The sequence below is a fragment of the Hoplias malabaricus genome, chromosome 11, assembly GCF_029633855.1.
Source record: "Hoplias malabaricus isolate fHopMal1 chromosome 11, fHopMal1.hap1, whole genome shotgun sequence".
NCBI classification, from domain to species: Eukaryota; Metazoa; Chordata; class Actinopteri; order Characiformes; family Erythrinidae; genus Hoplias; species Hoplias malabaricus.
In genome coordinates this window covers 13866994-13883111 of record NC_089810.1, presented here as the reverse complement: position 1 = coordinate 13883111, position 16118 = coordinate 13866994, and the positions used below count along the sequence as shown (strand labels likewise).

At 38.8% G+C, this 16118-nt stretch overlaps 1 protein-coding gene across 1 annotated transcript in view; it reads right to left on the bottom strand.

Annotated features, from left to right (window-relative positions):
* kcp (kielin cysteine rich BMP regulator) overlaps nt 1-16118 on the bottom strand; it is a 48242-nt gene that overhangs the window by 7192 nt on the left and 24932 nt on the right. Inside the window, exons 12-40 of the mRNA XM_066685476.1 lie at nt 15820-15913; nt 15612-15691; nt 15239-15324; nt 15029-15119; nt 14716-14815; nt 14494-14579; nt 14066-14159; nt 13818-13961; nt 13008-13114; nt 11044-11137; nt 10772-10942; nt 10210-10292; nt 10008-10101; nt 9665-9847; nt 9065-9235; nt 8578-8754; nt 8286-8368; nt 8118-8208; nt 7858-7940; nt 7439-7612; nt 6925-7104; nt 5885-6149; nt 4980-5062; nt 3746-3842; nt 3452-3625; nt 1156-1238; nt 864-984; nt 290-372; nt 102-201 (exon numbers count right to left, since the gene is read on the bottom strand). Of these exons, the coding sequence (XP_066541573.1) occupies nt 102-201; nt 290-372; nt 864-984; nt 1156-1238; nt 3452-3625; nt 3746-3842; nt 4980-5062; nt 5885-6149; nt 6925-7104; nt 7439-7612; nt 7858-7940; nt 8118-8208; nt 8286-8368; nt 8578-8754; nt 9065-9235; nt 9665-9847; nt 10008-10101; nt 10210-10292; nt 10772-10942; nt 11044-11137; nt 13008-13114; nt 13818-13961; nt 14066-14159; nt 14494-14579; nt 14716-14815; nt 15029-15119; nt 15239-15324; nt 15612-15691; nt 15820-15913 (3472 nt within the window). The remainder of the gene's footprint in view (nt 1-101; nt 202-289; nt 373-863; nt 985-1155; nt 1239-3451; nt 3626-3745; nt 3843-4979; nt 5063-5884; nt 6150-6924; nt 7105-7438; nt 7613-7857; nt 7941-8117; nt 8209-8285; nt 8369-8577; nt 8755-9064; nt 9236-9664; nt 9848-10007; nt 10102-10209; nt 10293-10771; nt 10943-11043; nt 11138-13007; nt 13115-13817; nt 13962-14065; nt 14160-14493; nt 14580-14715; nt 14816-15028; nt 15120-15238; nt 15325-15611; nt 15692-15819; nt 15914-16118) is intronic.

Below are 16118 nucleotides of genomic sequence, written 5' to 3'. Positions count from 1 at the left end.
AAGGATACATATTCTACATGTAAAACTAGATGAGAGCAAAACATACAGAAAGAAAATACACACAGAGTCAGAAATACACACACACACACACACAAACCTACCATCGCAAACAGGGCAGCAGGAGTCAGGGGGTGTATACTGTTCTTCTGGAGGACAGCTGAGGGGGTGGCAGGACTGATGGATACATGTCCATGTAAGATCCTACACACACAAAGAAACACAATTGTCATTCCAATAATTTGCCAAACCAATATATGAAGATTAAAATGTATGTCTGTGAACAGTTTACTTTGCACTGGCAAGTGAAACATGGGTCATCTGTGGCTAGGACTTCATTTCCTATTAGTGTTGCTGTGCAGTTACTGAGAGGCTCTGAAGAACAAAAAGGTTTCAAAACAAAAGTAATTGTCACAAAGGGCATCTGTGGTTCACTAGTACATTTATTTAGGGCTACACATTAAATAGCTTAACCCTTAGAAGTCTAAAGTTATTGAGATAACATTAAGAATTTATATACTGCATGATTTACATTACACAAATATTTATGTTATTATTAATTCACTTGATCACTGACTTTTTATATTTGTCAAAAATAAAATAATGGAAAAATGTAAGTTAAACAAACAACTATAAGTGTTAAAATGGGCTAAACTGAGTAATCAATATTATAAAAAGTCACTTTGTACCAGAAACCTCCACAGTTTTAATTGTTATGGTAAACCTATTTCAACTGATATTTTAAAAAGAAAATAAATATCTGAAAAAAAAATGCATGTGGTCCTCTTGTCTATGCTTCTCTCTCTTTATTTCTCTGTATGTCCCCTGTATCCTCCAAAGCCCATTCTGATCAGACTGATACTGACGTGCACAAACTGGACAGCATGAGTCTGGCCCACTGAACAGGATGTTGTGTTTGGGGCAGTCCACGAGGCTGGGACACTGCTTCCTGTAACAGCGCAAGTGCTGCTGTCCATCACTCATCACCTGCAAAACACACAAACACAGCTTTTATAATTGCAAGACATATCCAGATGTTACCAACTGTTTGATAATTAAAACCTTAAAAAGTATATACAGTACAAACACAAAACAATCATAAACTGTAAATGTAGTAATTAATCAAACTGGAGAAAGAGGCATTTGTGTCAGCTGTACCTCACATGTGCAGATCTGACAGGGGTCGTCAGATGGGTGGAAATTTTCTCCTGGACCATACACACGGCCTTCATAAATGCAGTCTGGATAAAAAAAGTTACCCAACTTTTAAAGTGAGAAATATTTTTACCCCAGTATAGAACATCTGACATCATTTGAAAACCTAAAACATTTCAAAATAGAGGTGCCGTATAACCATAAGATAATATATGTATAAAGCAATACTTGAACATTTCTAAACATTTAAAGGCAATAATCACAAGGGGATAGGTTTTATAAAGTGAGTGACACTGTATTGACATGCGGGGATTTAACTAAACCCCGTTTAGTTTAAGTACGATATTTCAGTAATGAAAATAATGTTTGGGCAAAGCTAAAAAGGCAATGTATATTTCCACTGGAGTACATTTTAAATGCTCTGCATTTGAGCTCAAAACAAGGAGGTTTAAGTGGATTTATATGATTATAGGTGTATTAATGTGTTGCTACATGTGTTTCGTGCGTCTACTCAAGCACAAGATGTGGGAATATTTAAATGCATGCAAATGGGTAAATACATATCTTTAATGTCCGATTAAAATCATCTCAATTTTTGTCGATTTTTAGTTTATGACATTATTTGAACACAGCAACTGTCCTTCACCTCTATGAAAATTTCATGATGAAGGCACCAGTAGAAATGCTCCACAATTACTTGGAGTAAAATCTTTTTACACTGGCTTTAATTAAAAGTTTCCTCCTTCTCCTGTAAATTTACTACTTTGGGAGACATATATTTTTAATTGGACAGCGACAGTATGAAAAGTATCACTTAGGTTTATCAACATGGAATTCATGGGACTAATATGTGTGACTTAAGTGTCTTAACTAGGACTGTGGCTTACATTCCATTTCTTTAAGCTTCATAAAAGTATTATCAATGGAAACGTGTGTAACTACTATTCTCTCACAGTAACACTATTGCCCCTTTCACACATGAATTCCTGAGTATCTGTCTGGAGATGTCCCGGAACGGTCGTTCAGACATGCAGCTCACAGCGGGATACTTTTTGGAGCGAGATTAGTCTCAAAATACACGATAAATGCATAAATGTTAATCCACAAGTCACAAATATGTTTCACTATTCGCAAATAAATACATCCCAATCCAGGGGGGTAGCACCAAATTCTGGGCTCACATTTCACATTTGGGCTCAAATTTCTTGGGAAATAAGTTTGTTAGTAGTTGTGTTCCTTCATTCTTTTTTTCCCTTATTTTTCCTGCCTCTCTTTTCTTTTCTGAAAACCAGAATCAGCTTTCTTGGGCATCATCTTTCATTGCACAGATACAACGCACACTGCTGCTTCACCAGAATGAATGGCAAGTTAAATGCGCCTAATTAAAACACCCGGTGAAGGCGGACTAAGCCACTTGGTGCAAGGGGTGAGGGGGGCTGTCCTCAGACACTGTATGTAGGCTAGGAAACACAATCCAATCAATTAACCAATTTATTCACCCAAAACCTTACATTTACTATTTATTGTGATCTTTAAACGATATTAACATTTAAAGGAAAATAAAATTCCAGGCTCCTCAAGGGCCCTCTCCAAACTTAGGGCCCTGGTAACTCAGTCCCACTTTTCACCCCACTACGACGTCCGTCCCAATCTATGTCTCACGGTCTGCAAATTGTACAAATACAGTCCAATACGCAACACAATATAAAAAATCAGTCCAATATGCAACACAGCTTTTAGTGTCTACATTCGGGATTATTTTAAACAATTTAATTTGACAACCCCTAGTCTGCAGCGAAATTAGGGAAGTTCCACTGGACTTTAACGTCGGTTAAATTAAGGGCTCAAACTGCAAACCACGAGACACAGACTGGGATGTATTTATTTGTGATTAGTGAAACATATTTGTGACTTATGTTTAATTTGTGGGTTAATATTTACGCTTTTGTAAAGTATTCTGAGACTAAGCTCTCTCCATACAGCAGGAAATGAAACACGTGAAACGTGTGGAGCACAGCGCTTGTACAGCACGTGCAGGAGAATTTCTGGAACATTTTCTGTGCCATTCTCACATGCGCTGACTCAGACTTTACCCGGAACATTTACTAGGGCTCGAGGAGGATAAACTCTGGACCATTTCTGGTTTACCGTGCATGTGTGAAAAGGGCATATGTAAATTACATTCTATAACATTTTAGGTCACATTTCAATTACTCACATGAGCTGTCTTTGAATACATGTATGTCCCTGTAGATGCATATGAAAAGTGTCAGATTCAGAAAATGACTTAAACTCTAACCTGCACACAGTGGACAGCATTCCCCTGGAACACTAATCTTATTAACACAGTGGGAGAGACACTGAATCTCTGAGCAGGTAGTCACTCCATCCACACACATGCAGGACATACAGGGACCACTGGAAGCAAACCAAGTACTGCCCTCCGCATGTTCCACACCATCGTACACACAGCCTGACACAGACAAACAGAGAGTTCTTAGTTGCTGGACCAGATCTGAGGAATGTGTTTGAATGTTTGTCTTTGATTCTTCATAATTCCAAAGCTGGTTTGTTTTCTAACTGTAGTTTATACCTCGACATCGTGGGCAGCAGGAGTTTGGATTGGTGACCTGGTGCATACAGTTCAGCAATGCACACTGAAGACCACCAGCACAGCTCACTTCACCAGCCTGAGAAAAAAAAAACACTAAACAGTCTGTTCTGTTGTTAGATTACAGAGAAAATAATTATGCATTGATTTATATCTTCAAATTTCACATTTATTCATTAACTCGTCTTCTGTGGAAGGTATAATGTATCAAGCTAGAAAGACATTCTATAGGTCACCAGTCTCATAGACTGTATCACACACTCAAACCTGTGGACAACTTCATTTTTTGGCTTGTGGTAGGAAACTAGAGCACCCACAGGAATAGAGTCTTTAGTAAAACTTGACAACATTATGAACCATAAGAAAAGTTCTTTATGAAATACATTTTTTTAAGGGAAAATGTTTTGCTCCTATTTTTTAAAGAACATTTCAAAAATAGTGCTATATTAAAAGTTCTGTTTTTCCATCCATCCATCCATTATCTGTAACCGCTTATCCAGTTCAGGGTCATGGTGGGTCCAGAGCCTACCTGGAATCATTGGGTGCAAGGCAGGAATACACCCTGGAGGGGGCGCCAGTCCTTCACAGGGCAACACACACACTCACACATTCACTCACACCTACGGTCACTTTTGAGTCACAAATCCACCTACCAACGTGTGTTTTTTGACTGTGGGAGGAAACCGGAGCACCCGGAGGAAACCCACGCAGACACAGGGAGAACACACCAACTCCTCACAGACAGTCACCCGGAGCGGGACTCGAACCTACAACCTCCAGGTCCCTGGAGCTGTGTGACTGCGACACCTACCTGCTGCTCCACCGTGCCGCCCCAAGTTCTGATTTTATTTTATTTTTATTAGTCAATTTTTTTTAAGTACACGGAAACATTAAAGTAAAGAATATTCTCCATATAAATCACAAAATCAGTCTTTACATATTTTACACTTTACTTTAAAAAATGACAACATATTTAACATTCGTTATACATTTGTAATTTTAAAATATACATTTAAATAATGCGGTGAAATCAGGAAAATATAGATTACTGGAACACTGTAACAATGACTTTAGAACACTTTAGTAACTGTTTTGACATTCCAGAATCAATTCCATTTCCAGACGTGCACATCACAATTAGTGCAATTATGTGGTTGTGTGTGTGCATGTGTGTGTGTGTTGGTTGCACTACTTTGCATATGTTGGTGTGTCTCACCATGCATGTGCACTGAGAACAGGGGTCCCTGGGGTGATTCCATGTTTGCCCCTCTTTGTACTCTTGACCATTCTGTTTACATGCTGTGGGTCAAAGACTATATCAGGATTTTGTTCAAAACAAAGTATAGCTTTAACAGGAAATTAACATTATCAGTGAATCTATGGTGTAGTGCGCATCTACATGTCATAATAAAACCATGCTCAACAGACTAATTCTCCACAAGATTTTGTTCAAATAATGGTGCTTTTCCACTGCATGGGTCCGGCTCTACACGACTCGACCCAACTCGACTCGGCTCAGCACGCTTGAAGCTTGTCACTTTTTCACTGGCAGAGCTGTCCCGCGAAATGGAGCTGGGGACATTGAAAAACCTTGTCTCTCAGGTATCGCTGTCTTTGAAAACCACAACAACGGCAGCGGTAAAGTTAGGCTCTGTTTACTTATCGTGTATTCGTCTATTGTTTTTGTTTTTTGGACTACACACGACTCCAAGCCCCAGTTCATACGTCACCATTTATTACCTGCTCTGCACCGTTGGAACCACGAGCGAGCTGGGACTGAAAACCTAGCCAGTTACGGGGACCAGGTACCAGGTTTGGCCAGCTGAAAGGCAAAAGAGCCGTGCCGAGTTCTGTAGAGTCGTGTAGAGTCTTCAGTTAAGCTGCCTCTCAGACAAAATATTTAGGGTACAAATGTCTTGTTTTAAACAGTGAAATCAGTAAATTGCTAAATCTGAAAACTGTTTGGAATCCATGACAGCACTACAGTCTGACAAATGAATCATTTTTGAGGTGTAAAAGTTCTTTAAAAATTCTCAAATGAATTGCAAAATTCGGCTAGATTATCAATATATCTGGTAATAATAACCCTAATCATAACACACCCACACACACACACCTTACCTGTGCACTGGGGGCAGCATTGTCCAGGAGGGGTAACTGGGTTAGGGCAGGAGATTGCAGGACAAATGACTGAAGTACATGACACAGTACCACTCACACACACACACCGCTGACATGGATCTGACCGTGATGTGAAAGTTTGTGTGTGTGTATACTGAACTCCTTCATACAAACACGCATCACACACTGGACAACAGTCTGTAGAACGTGCCGGGTGAGAACACTGCTGAGAACAGGGCTTTCTCTGACATGAGACAATTTCATCCTGTCAATACACGCGCACACACACACACACGCACACACACACACACACACAAATGTAAAACATATACAGAGAAAATATCAGAGGCCACCATTCCCTTATTAACATGTAGTCAAGTTATCTATTAAGTACATTTTTTCAAGAAAATAATAATAATAATAATAATAATAACTCAGCTGACAAGCCTAGACATTAAATCAAAGAAATAATTTCTTGAGACTTTGATACTTTGAGACTTCCCAAAAATAACTAATCTAGAGAAAAGTTGAGCACTAAATAAAAAAAAAAGATACTAAAATTTGTTGTTGAGGTAACTGTAATCCATGTATTCATTCATTCATTCATTCATTATCTGTAAGCGCTTATCCAGTTCAGGGACGAGGTGGGTCCAGAGCCTACCTGGAATCATTGGGCGCAAGGCAGGAATACAACCTGGAGGGGGCGCCAGTCCTTCACAGGGCAATTTCCATGTAATGTTAATATGTCTTTTTTTTTTGCTGTTACATAATGCTCCCAGTTTCCTCCCACATTCGAAATACACATGCGGTTAGGTATATATATATATATATATATATATACACACAATAACATAACATATATATATATATATGTTATATATATATATAACAAGACTATGACCACAAGAACAAGAATGCAATAAATACAGCAAAGCAATAAATATGAACTTCTGAAGTAATTCAAGTTGTGGTTATGTACATTAGGAAGAAGTTGAAAAGTCATCAGTCTCTAAATCTAGCTGAGAATCAGCCACACTCACCAAGCAGGTGCAAGAGAGACAGTGGTCAGTGGCAGGAGTGAAAGTTGAACCACTCTCATACTCCTGTCCAAAGTATTCACACACTCCTGAACAAACTGGGCAACACTCCCCTGCAGGCTTCACTGGATTTCTGCAGGTCAGTAGACCACAAGGCACTGGGACACATGACACACCACCGTTCTAAACACACAGAAAAAACAATTAATAACACAAACACTTCTGTTTAAAGACACACCGATATTTCTCCAAAAAAATGCTGGGCAAAACATTCTGTTTTTAATCTGCCTGTGTTCAGTTAAATATTAAACAAAATTGCACAGTGCAACTTTAAGACTGACATCACAAATACATCTGCAACACATTGTTGAAATTATGGCGTAGTTTTCTTTCCCATGTGCAGCTGTGCAAAAAGGGAAGAACTCTAAGAACATGCTCTTAAAATTAAGTCTAATTAAGCAGCAAAAAGCAAAGAAAGCAGAATGTCATAGTAGCATTTTGTATAAATGGTGTGTACCAAGCAGGTGCAACGCTGACAGTGATCTTGAGGATTAGAAAATCGTTCTTCATTCCCATACACTCGGCCATGGAAAATACAGCCATCACACACTCCACACCCACAAAGATCCACTGCAGGATGCGGACACGTCACCTTCACACAGGACTTAGGGATACACCTAACCTCCCCTTTCTGATGCACACACATACACACGCACAATCACAAAAATATGTGGTAAATCAGATCTTAGCCTTTAAATGGATAAGGCAGCACACACATTTCTTGTATACTAACAGGTAATTTGTTCATAATTTTATGGCAGCTACAACTGCCAAGGGGCTCATGACTCTGGATATAAGTGGTTGGTGGAACCCACAAGCATGCAAGGGTTCATATAAATGTTATGATAATGTGGGTGTGTGGGTGATTTTTCTTACAGTACATCTGCACACTTCACAGGGTGCATTAGGTTTTGGGAAGGTGTCCCCGTCAACGTGAACTCTACCCTGGAAAAGACAATCTTAAAAACAAAAGCTGAAAGTCAGCTACACCGAATGTATGCACAGCTGTGTCTTTTGAAATGTAACTCCAATAACACATAACACTTATTCACTAAAGCTTTCAGAAAAACATGCAATATGACCAGCTGAGTTTCTGTATTTGTATTTGTAATGTAATGTTTATATTTGTTCCACACCTTTGCAGAAAGGGCAGCCACAGGGCCCACTGGCCGGATGTGGACATGCAGCAGCAGCACACACTCTTGGTGCACATAGCACTGAACCTTCCTGTTCAACACACACTGCTGTCAACATTTCAGTCAAATTAATATGCGTACAAAAAAACAAACAAACACAAAGCTCACCTTGCATTTGCACTCAGAGCAGTAGTCGGTACTGTCTGGTATCAACTGTCCATTAAGAAACATCGCACCATTGTAGAAACAACCTTGAAGTAAAATGGACAGATTTCTAATTACCGAATGATTCTAAAACTCCCTGTTTACCCTGAGACATCAATGACCCTGAGCAGATGTATACAGTATGTACATAAGACAGTAAAAGGTTTTTTGCGCCTCATATCCTGTCAAAGATCTACCTATCTCTAAAAGTTGTCTAAACAGCAGAAAGTGATAATCCTATAGTGCACTGTCTCACCATCACACACTGGGCAGCAATGTCCAGGGAGAGTAGCAGGGTGAGAGCAGTCAGGTTTATAGCAGGGCTTCTTACTGCAGGTCACTTGACCATTCATGCACACGCAGTGTTTACATTTGTCAGCAGGGTCAGGAAACTCCTGACCATTCCCATACTCCACACCTGCATACCTACAACCTGGATGAGAAAGTTCAGAGATGAGAATTTTCATAGTAACAGCCAAAAACATAGTAATATTGCCAAAAGTATTCACTCTCCTGCCTTCATACGCATATGAACTTGAGTGACATTCCATTCTTAATCCCTAGGGTTTAATATGATGTCGGTCCACAGACTAACAGATTCATGTGTGTTCATGTGTCAGAGTTCATGTGTGAAAAGGGGCATAACAGAGTTAGTAAAACAATGTCAAACAAACAATAACAGAATATAAAAGGCTCAGCTCTCGGACTACCCTAAGCTCTCTGACTATAACAAGGAAACATACCTTCACAGCTCACACAACACCGTCCCTGGACAGGAAACTGACAAGTGACAAGTGGACATGGCCTCTTGTCACACGTCACGGAGCCCTCACGACACACACACATTCCACAGGGGTCTGATTTATCCTCAAACACTGCCCCATTAGCATGCTCCACGCCATTATACATACAGCCTACAGGACAACAGGCAGAAAGAGTACAGTCATATTGCTAAAACCATTCTATTTTAGCATTTGAAAGGTTTTAGAATATTAAAATATTAAGTAATAATAATTTAAAAAACATTTTTTCTTATTGCTCACTATATGGCTCACCCATAATAACATGAAAGGCTAGCAATTAAGCAATCTTTAAAAGACAGCAAAAGCCTTGTTCAGCAGGCCCCATAGTGGACATTCTACTGGCAGAATGGAAAAAGTTTCATTATATACATAATAATCAAGTAACAATCTGGCACCCATAACTCAGATTAATTGTTAGAAATCAAGCTGAGATGTGCAAAGCGCTAAACCAACATGGAACATTAAATGATAAGAATAATCAAGGAATGTTGCACTTAAGGGACATTAAACAATTAGGAAAACCTTAACAAACTCTCATACCATCACATGTGCGACAGCACTCCTGAAAGATAGGGTGGAAACAGTGGGCGTGGGGGCAGGGCTTCCGGTGGCAGCTTACTGTTCCATTGATGCAAGTGCAAGATTGGCAGCTGTCAGTGGGGTGATAGAAGTGCTGTGTGTGTCTGTAAGTGTGTCCGTCGTACACACAGTCTGCAGGGGGCACTGTAACACAAATATAAGGAATGTTTATGGTTCTTGATGAGATCTTCCTAAGTCATTTGAGTGCAGTATACTTTGTTGAGGTATAAAAGTAATTTGACACCTTTTTCATAGACAATGAAAAAAGAGAAAAGTAAACAAATAGATTAAGAAGATGGTTGACCTGGACACTGGGGACAGCAGTGCTGTGAAGTTATGTGTGGATCACTGCACTGTAGAGGAGGACATCTTTTCATCAAACACTGCACGTTACCATTCTATAGAGATTAAAAATGAAACACACAAGCAGTAGTATTAATTCTCTCCTCAGCAGAAACCGGTTTTAGCAGAGAATTTAAGAGAAGTCTATTGTGTTTATTACTCACAGTGCAGTGGCACTCCCTACACTCATCGTTTGGGTGAGGAAAGCTTATTCCATTTGGATAATCTTTACCTGCATACCTACAACCTAGAGAAAACAGGCAGTCTTAATTTGTATATTGTTTCTGTCAGAACAAAACCTGATAAATCTATATTTCTGTTGTTTTACCATAATTTGTAAACACGCTTTACACTGTAGGAAAGTTTCATAATCAATGGGCCAATACAGGAGTACAAAATTATTTTGAAAATATTTTACATTAAGTTCTACAGAAAACAAAGATGGTTTCTTCTATCACAATAGATACAAATTTCAAGATTTCGTCATCCCATCAGTGACAAAATGATCAGCCATTACATTATGAGTACATTCTGGTTTCTACCCTCACTGACCACTCCAGAAAAGAAAGGCTGGAATAAATAAAGAATGGTTTGGTCTTGGCTGTTAAAGACGGTATCTAAGTTTGAGTAGGATATTATTTATTAACTTAAGATTAATTGTGAGACAAATTTTCTTAACCACTTTAAAAATTATCTTAGCTAATCAAACATGCAGAAATTTGGTACCATTGCAGTTATTCTGGCAGCATGTTCCTGGACGAGGATAATGGCATCTGGGTCTGGGACACTGCTGCTGGCAATCCACATTTCCTCCTGTACACACACACTGCTCACACTGGTTTTCAGGGTTGGGAAACGTCTCACCATCAATGAAGACATGGTTATCAAATGCACAGGCTGGAGGGTTGGGGAATAAATACAGAGAAGATGGCCAAAATAATGAATACAGTACAGAATTAGAGTGTATAAGCAGATTTCTTAATGGGGTTTGTGTTTACCTGGACACTGGGGACAGCACTGTCCAGGCAGGGTATACGGGTTGGAGCAAGAGATGGATGGACAATGAACCGCAGCACACTGCACAGAGCCGTCCTAAAAAAAATATGTATATTCCAATAGATACACTACAAAAAGTTTATATATATATATATATATATATATATATATATATATATATATACACACATAGAAGTGCTGGTCATTAAATTAGAATATCATGAAAAAGTTGATTTATTTCAGTAATTTCATTCAAAAAGTGAAACTTGTATATTATTTTCATTCATTACACACAGACTGATATATTTTAAGTGTTTATTTCTTTTAATTTGATTATTATAACTGACAACTAATGAAAACCCCAAATTCAGTATCTTAGAAAATTAGAATATTGTGAAAAGGTTCAATATTGAAGACACCTGGTGCCACACTGTAATCAGCTCATTAACTCAAAACACCTTAAAAGACGTTAATAAATGGTCTCTCAGTCTAGTTCTGTAGGTTACACAATCATGGGGAAGACAGCTGACTTGACAGATGTCCAAAAGACAACCATTGACACTTTACACAAGCAGGGCAAGACACAAAAGGTCATTGCTAAAGACACTGGCTGTTCACAGAGCTCTGTGTCCAAGCACATTAACAGAGAGGCGAAGGGAAGGAAAAGATGAGGTAGAAAAAAGTGTATAAGCAGTAGGGATAACCGCACCCTGGAGAGGATTGTGAAACAAAAAACAAATTCAAAAATGTTGGGGAAATTCACAAAGGCTGGACTGCAGCTGGAGTCAGTGCCTCAAGAACCATCACACACAGATGTATGCAAGATATAAATTTTGCATTTCCTATGGAAATCAAGGTCCCAGAATCTGGGGGAAGAGAGGAGAGGGACAGAATCCACGTTGCTTGAGGTCCAGTGTAAAGTTTCCACAGTCAGTGATGCTTTGGGGTGCCATGTCATCGGCTAGTGTCGGTCCACTGTGTTTTCTGAGGTCCAAGGTCAACGTAGCCATCTAACAGGAAGTTTTAGAGCACTTCATGCTTCCAGCTGCTGACCAACTTTATGAAGATGCAGATTTCGTTTTCCAACAGGACTTGGCACCTGCACACAGTGCCAAAGCTACCAGTACCTGGTTTAAGGACCATGGTCTCCCTGTTCTTAATCGGCCAGCAGACTCTCCTGACCTTAACCGCATAGAAAATCTATGGGGTATTGTCAAGAGGAAAATGCAATAGGCCAGACTAAACAATGCAGAAGAGCTGAAGGCCACTATCAGATCAACCTGGGCTATCATAACACCTGAGCAGTGCCACAGACTGATCAACTCCATGCCACGCCGCATTGCTGCAGTAATTCAGGCAAAAGGAGCCCCAACTAAGTACTGAGTGCTGTACATGCTCATACTTGTTTATAATTTTCAGTTGGCCAGCATTTTTAAAATAATTTTTTGTATTGGTCTTCAGTAATATTCTAATTTTCTGAGATACTGAATTTGGGGTTTTCATTAGTTGTCAGTTATAATCATCAAATTATAAGAAATAAATACTTGAAATATATCAGTCTGTGTGTAATAATTGAATATAATATACAAGTTTCACTTTTTGAATGGAATTACTCAAATAAGTCAACCTTTTCATGAAATTCTAATTTTATGACCAGCACCTAAAATGCTGCAGTAAAATGAAAATCATGTATCTCCATTTTTGTGGATTTTGGTTTACTACATCTTTTGAACACAGCACACTGTGTGAAGAGCTCATGACAAATGACCCAACAGAAATGCTCCAAAATTACTTGGAATAAAATTTTTACACTGACTTTCATCGAAAGTTTAAAGGCTTTTTCCTTCTCCTACAAAGATGCTATTTTGGAGAAACATGTTCTTAATTGGACAGCAACAATAAGAATAATGATTATGCAGAAAAGCCAAGAGAATGCACTAATTTGTAATTATATTTTTCAATGTACCTGACAGGTGCAGCTCTGACAAGGATTATCTGGGTCAGAGAATATTTGGCCATTTTCATAAATGCGGTGATTGAAGAGACAATTATAACAAGAGGGACAACACTCTCCTGAAACAAAGAGAGATGAATAATCAAATATATTGGAATATAATCATTACATTGCAAAGGATAACAAATAATTCAGCTTCCTAAGCTCCATGTTTTATGTAGGATATGCAGTAACATAGGAGGTTCTCTAATGAAATTTTTGCCGGAAAACATGTACTGGTTATGGAAATCACCACAAAATGTGTGGCCGGAAAGATCCACTCAATACACAGCGATATCTATTAGCAGGTCTATTGTTGTGCATTTTCAACACAGCTCTAGTTGGAATTTAGACCCACTTTCCTTCCTTCTAACCTCACTCTGACCCCTTCACACGAACTTTTTGCATGTTATTTAGTGGAAAGTAAAAAGGGAGGTGTTAGTGTGAAAGACGGCTGGAACTAAAAGTATAATGCCTGGGTAATTATGAGGAGAGCTCTTGTGAACAGAAACTGATACATTACTGAGAAATACAGCAATGTCTAGAGAAAACCACCATGCTTCTGTTATGATATTGGTTGTGAAAAAAAGGTCACAGTTTTGTATTTTGAACACCATTCTTAAAAGAATAAAAAAAAACAAAAAAAAAACACCCTGTTAAATGTGGTGAAGCATGTAGCCCACAAGTGTATTTTTGTTCATGATTCATATATGAAGGAGTGGTTAATGACTGTATGACATTATAATGACATGAGGCCTGAACATAAGAAAAAGTTTCTCTCACCAGGTTCTGTGTTGGGGTGGTGACATCCCGACAGTCCACATATTTTAGATCGACAAACCACTTCACCTTGTGTACAAAAGCAGCTTTCACAGCGAGATTCCCACACAGACCCATCCTCATACTCTACACCTTCTACCACACATGCTACAGAGCGAAACACACAAGAGGGAGATTATATATATGCTAGAGATTACATACTAATACTGGATGTAGAGTTAAGTGTGTTAATGTTGATTTGAGTCTCTTACTTTTGCAGTAAGGGCAGCAGTTGTTGGGGTCTGTGATGGGGTTTTTGCAATGCACAGGCGTGCATTCTGGCTGATAGCATTCAACATTACCTCGCTTCACCACACACACATGAGCACACATACGCACACAAACACACACATAACAACTGTAAATTTTAATGTTAGCATTTGCTACAGGACTCTGTTAGACTCTACTAGAATAAAACAGCTGTTGAGTACTCATAATGTAATACTTTCATGTTATTTACATTGTTTTACACAATGTAGGCTAGTTTGTTGTGTATTTTTTTGCAGTAGCATTCTGTTATAATGGAACATTTCCACTGATTGGACAAATGGACATTTTCATCTTCAAAAAAAAAAAATTGTGATGACATTTCCTGTTTGGTTTTCACGTTTTTTGTATATAATATATGTGCATGTCTAACCTGACAGGTACATTTCAGACAGGGTGCAGCTCCTGGTGGATTAAACACTTTCCCATCAGCATACACTATTCTCTCATATTCACACACTGCAAACACACGAGCACAGATATCTTATAGCATTTTCAGTATCCTCTAGCATCTCATGGGTTTTACTGTCTCTGCTGTACAATGAAAAATGTTCTGAGAGAAAATGTTAAGAATTTGAGTGTTTATGTTACTCACAGTCGCACGTGGGGCAGCATTCACCTCTGCGTTTTGCGGGGTGTGAGCAGTGCAGAGGAGGGCATAATGAATCTAAGTTTTCACATGACACTTCACCAGCCTGGTGATACATACACAGATATTCAAACATATTTACTGAGATAAGCTATTCTAATTTCAAATTTGGTGATATTTCAGGTATTCAGGGCATAGAGCAATGTCTGTTTAGTTGTCTGTTGAGCTTTTTCTTGTTGATATTTATAAAGAATATTTATGGTTGTAACAGCACTGCCAGTTACATCAGATTAGATTATATTTTAAAAGACATACTTACTAAACACTGGCATCTCTTACACATGTTCAGTCTGGAAGTAAAAGTTTGCCCATCCTCATACACCTCCGATTCAAAGTTACACTGTTCACACCTACATGCAGACAACACACACACACACACACACACACACACACACACACACACACACACACATTATTAAGTGTTTGAAAGGGCTTGCAGATTCAATGAGCCAAAATATGCATCAAATACCTTGGGCAACAGTGTCCAGCTCTTCTGATGGGATGAGAACAAGGTGTGGGAGGACAAGGAAGAGGGTTACACTGAATGTTTCCATTCTGAGAAACACATGAACAAACACACACACACACACACAGACATATACTCCTGTCAGGTAAGGATACCAGCAGCTTCTTGAGATCTACTTGAACCCACCCTTTTTCAAGGATTTACTTCTTTTGGTACTAGCAGATCACAACACATTCCTAAAAAGATATATTATGTTCATTTCTAAACACATCCTCAGCATTTTTTCTGCAAATCTTAGCACACAGAAAAAAATGGTGTTATTGTGCATTAAAATTTCAGAAGACATCCTATCTTTTGCATACAATTGTAAACTTACCACACACACACAGTGCTCACACGGTTCTTCACTCGGAACTCTCTCACCGTTTATGTAATTCCTGCCGTTAAAACCACAGCCTGTGAAAATCACACAACACTATAGAAGGCAAGAGCAGAAGCAACATGTAAATGTACTGAAATTTATCTATTGACCCAGTCATTTGAGAGATTTTGTGTTTGCTGGATAGAACTCTTAGATGACTGACCATCACACACAGGACAACAGCTTCCATGGAGAGGAGTGGGAGGGTCCTTACATGGAGTGTTACACTCCTCTCTGTTACATTCAACATGGCCTTCCTATAAGAGATAGATAGATAGATAGATAGATAGATAGATAGATGGATTATAATTAAGTAAATATTTATTTATATAGAACTTTTATAGAGAAAGCCACAAAGTGCTTCATAATACAACATAATTGCCGGACCACCTACCAGGCTGGCCTAGAAAAGACATTTGGGCTTACTGACTGACTGACTCCTAATGTTGAAATGCGCATGCG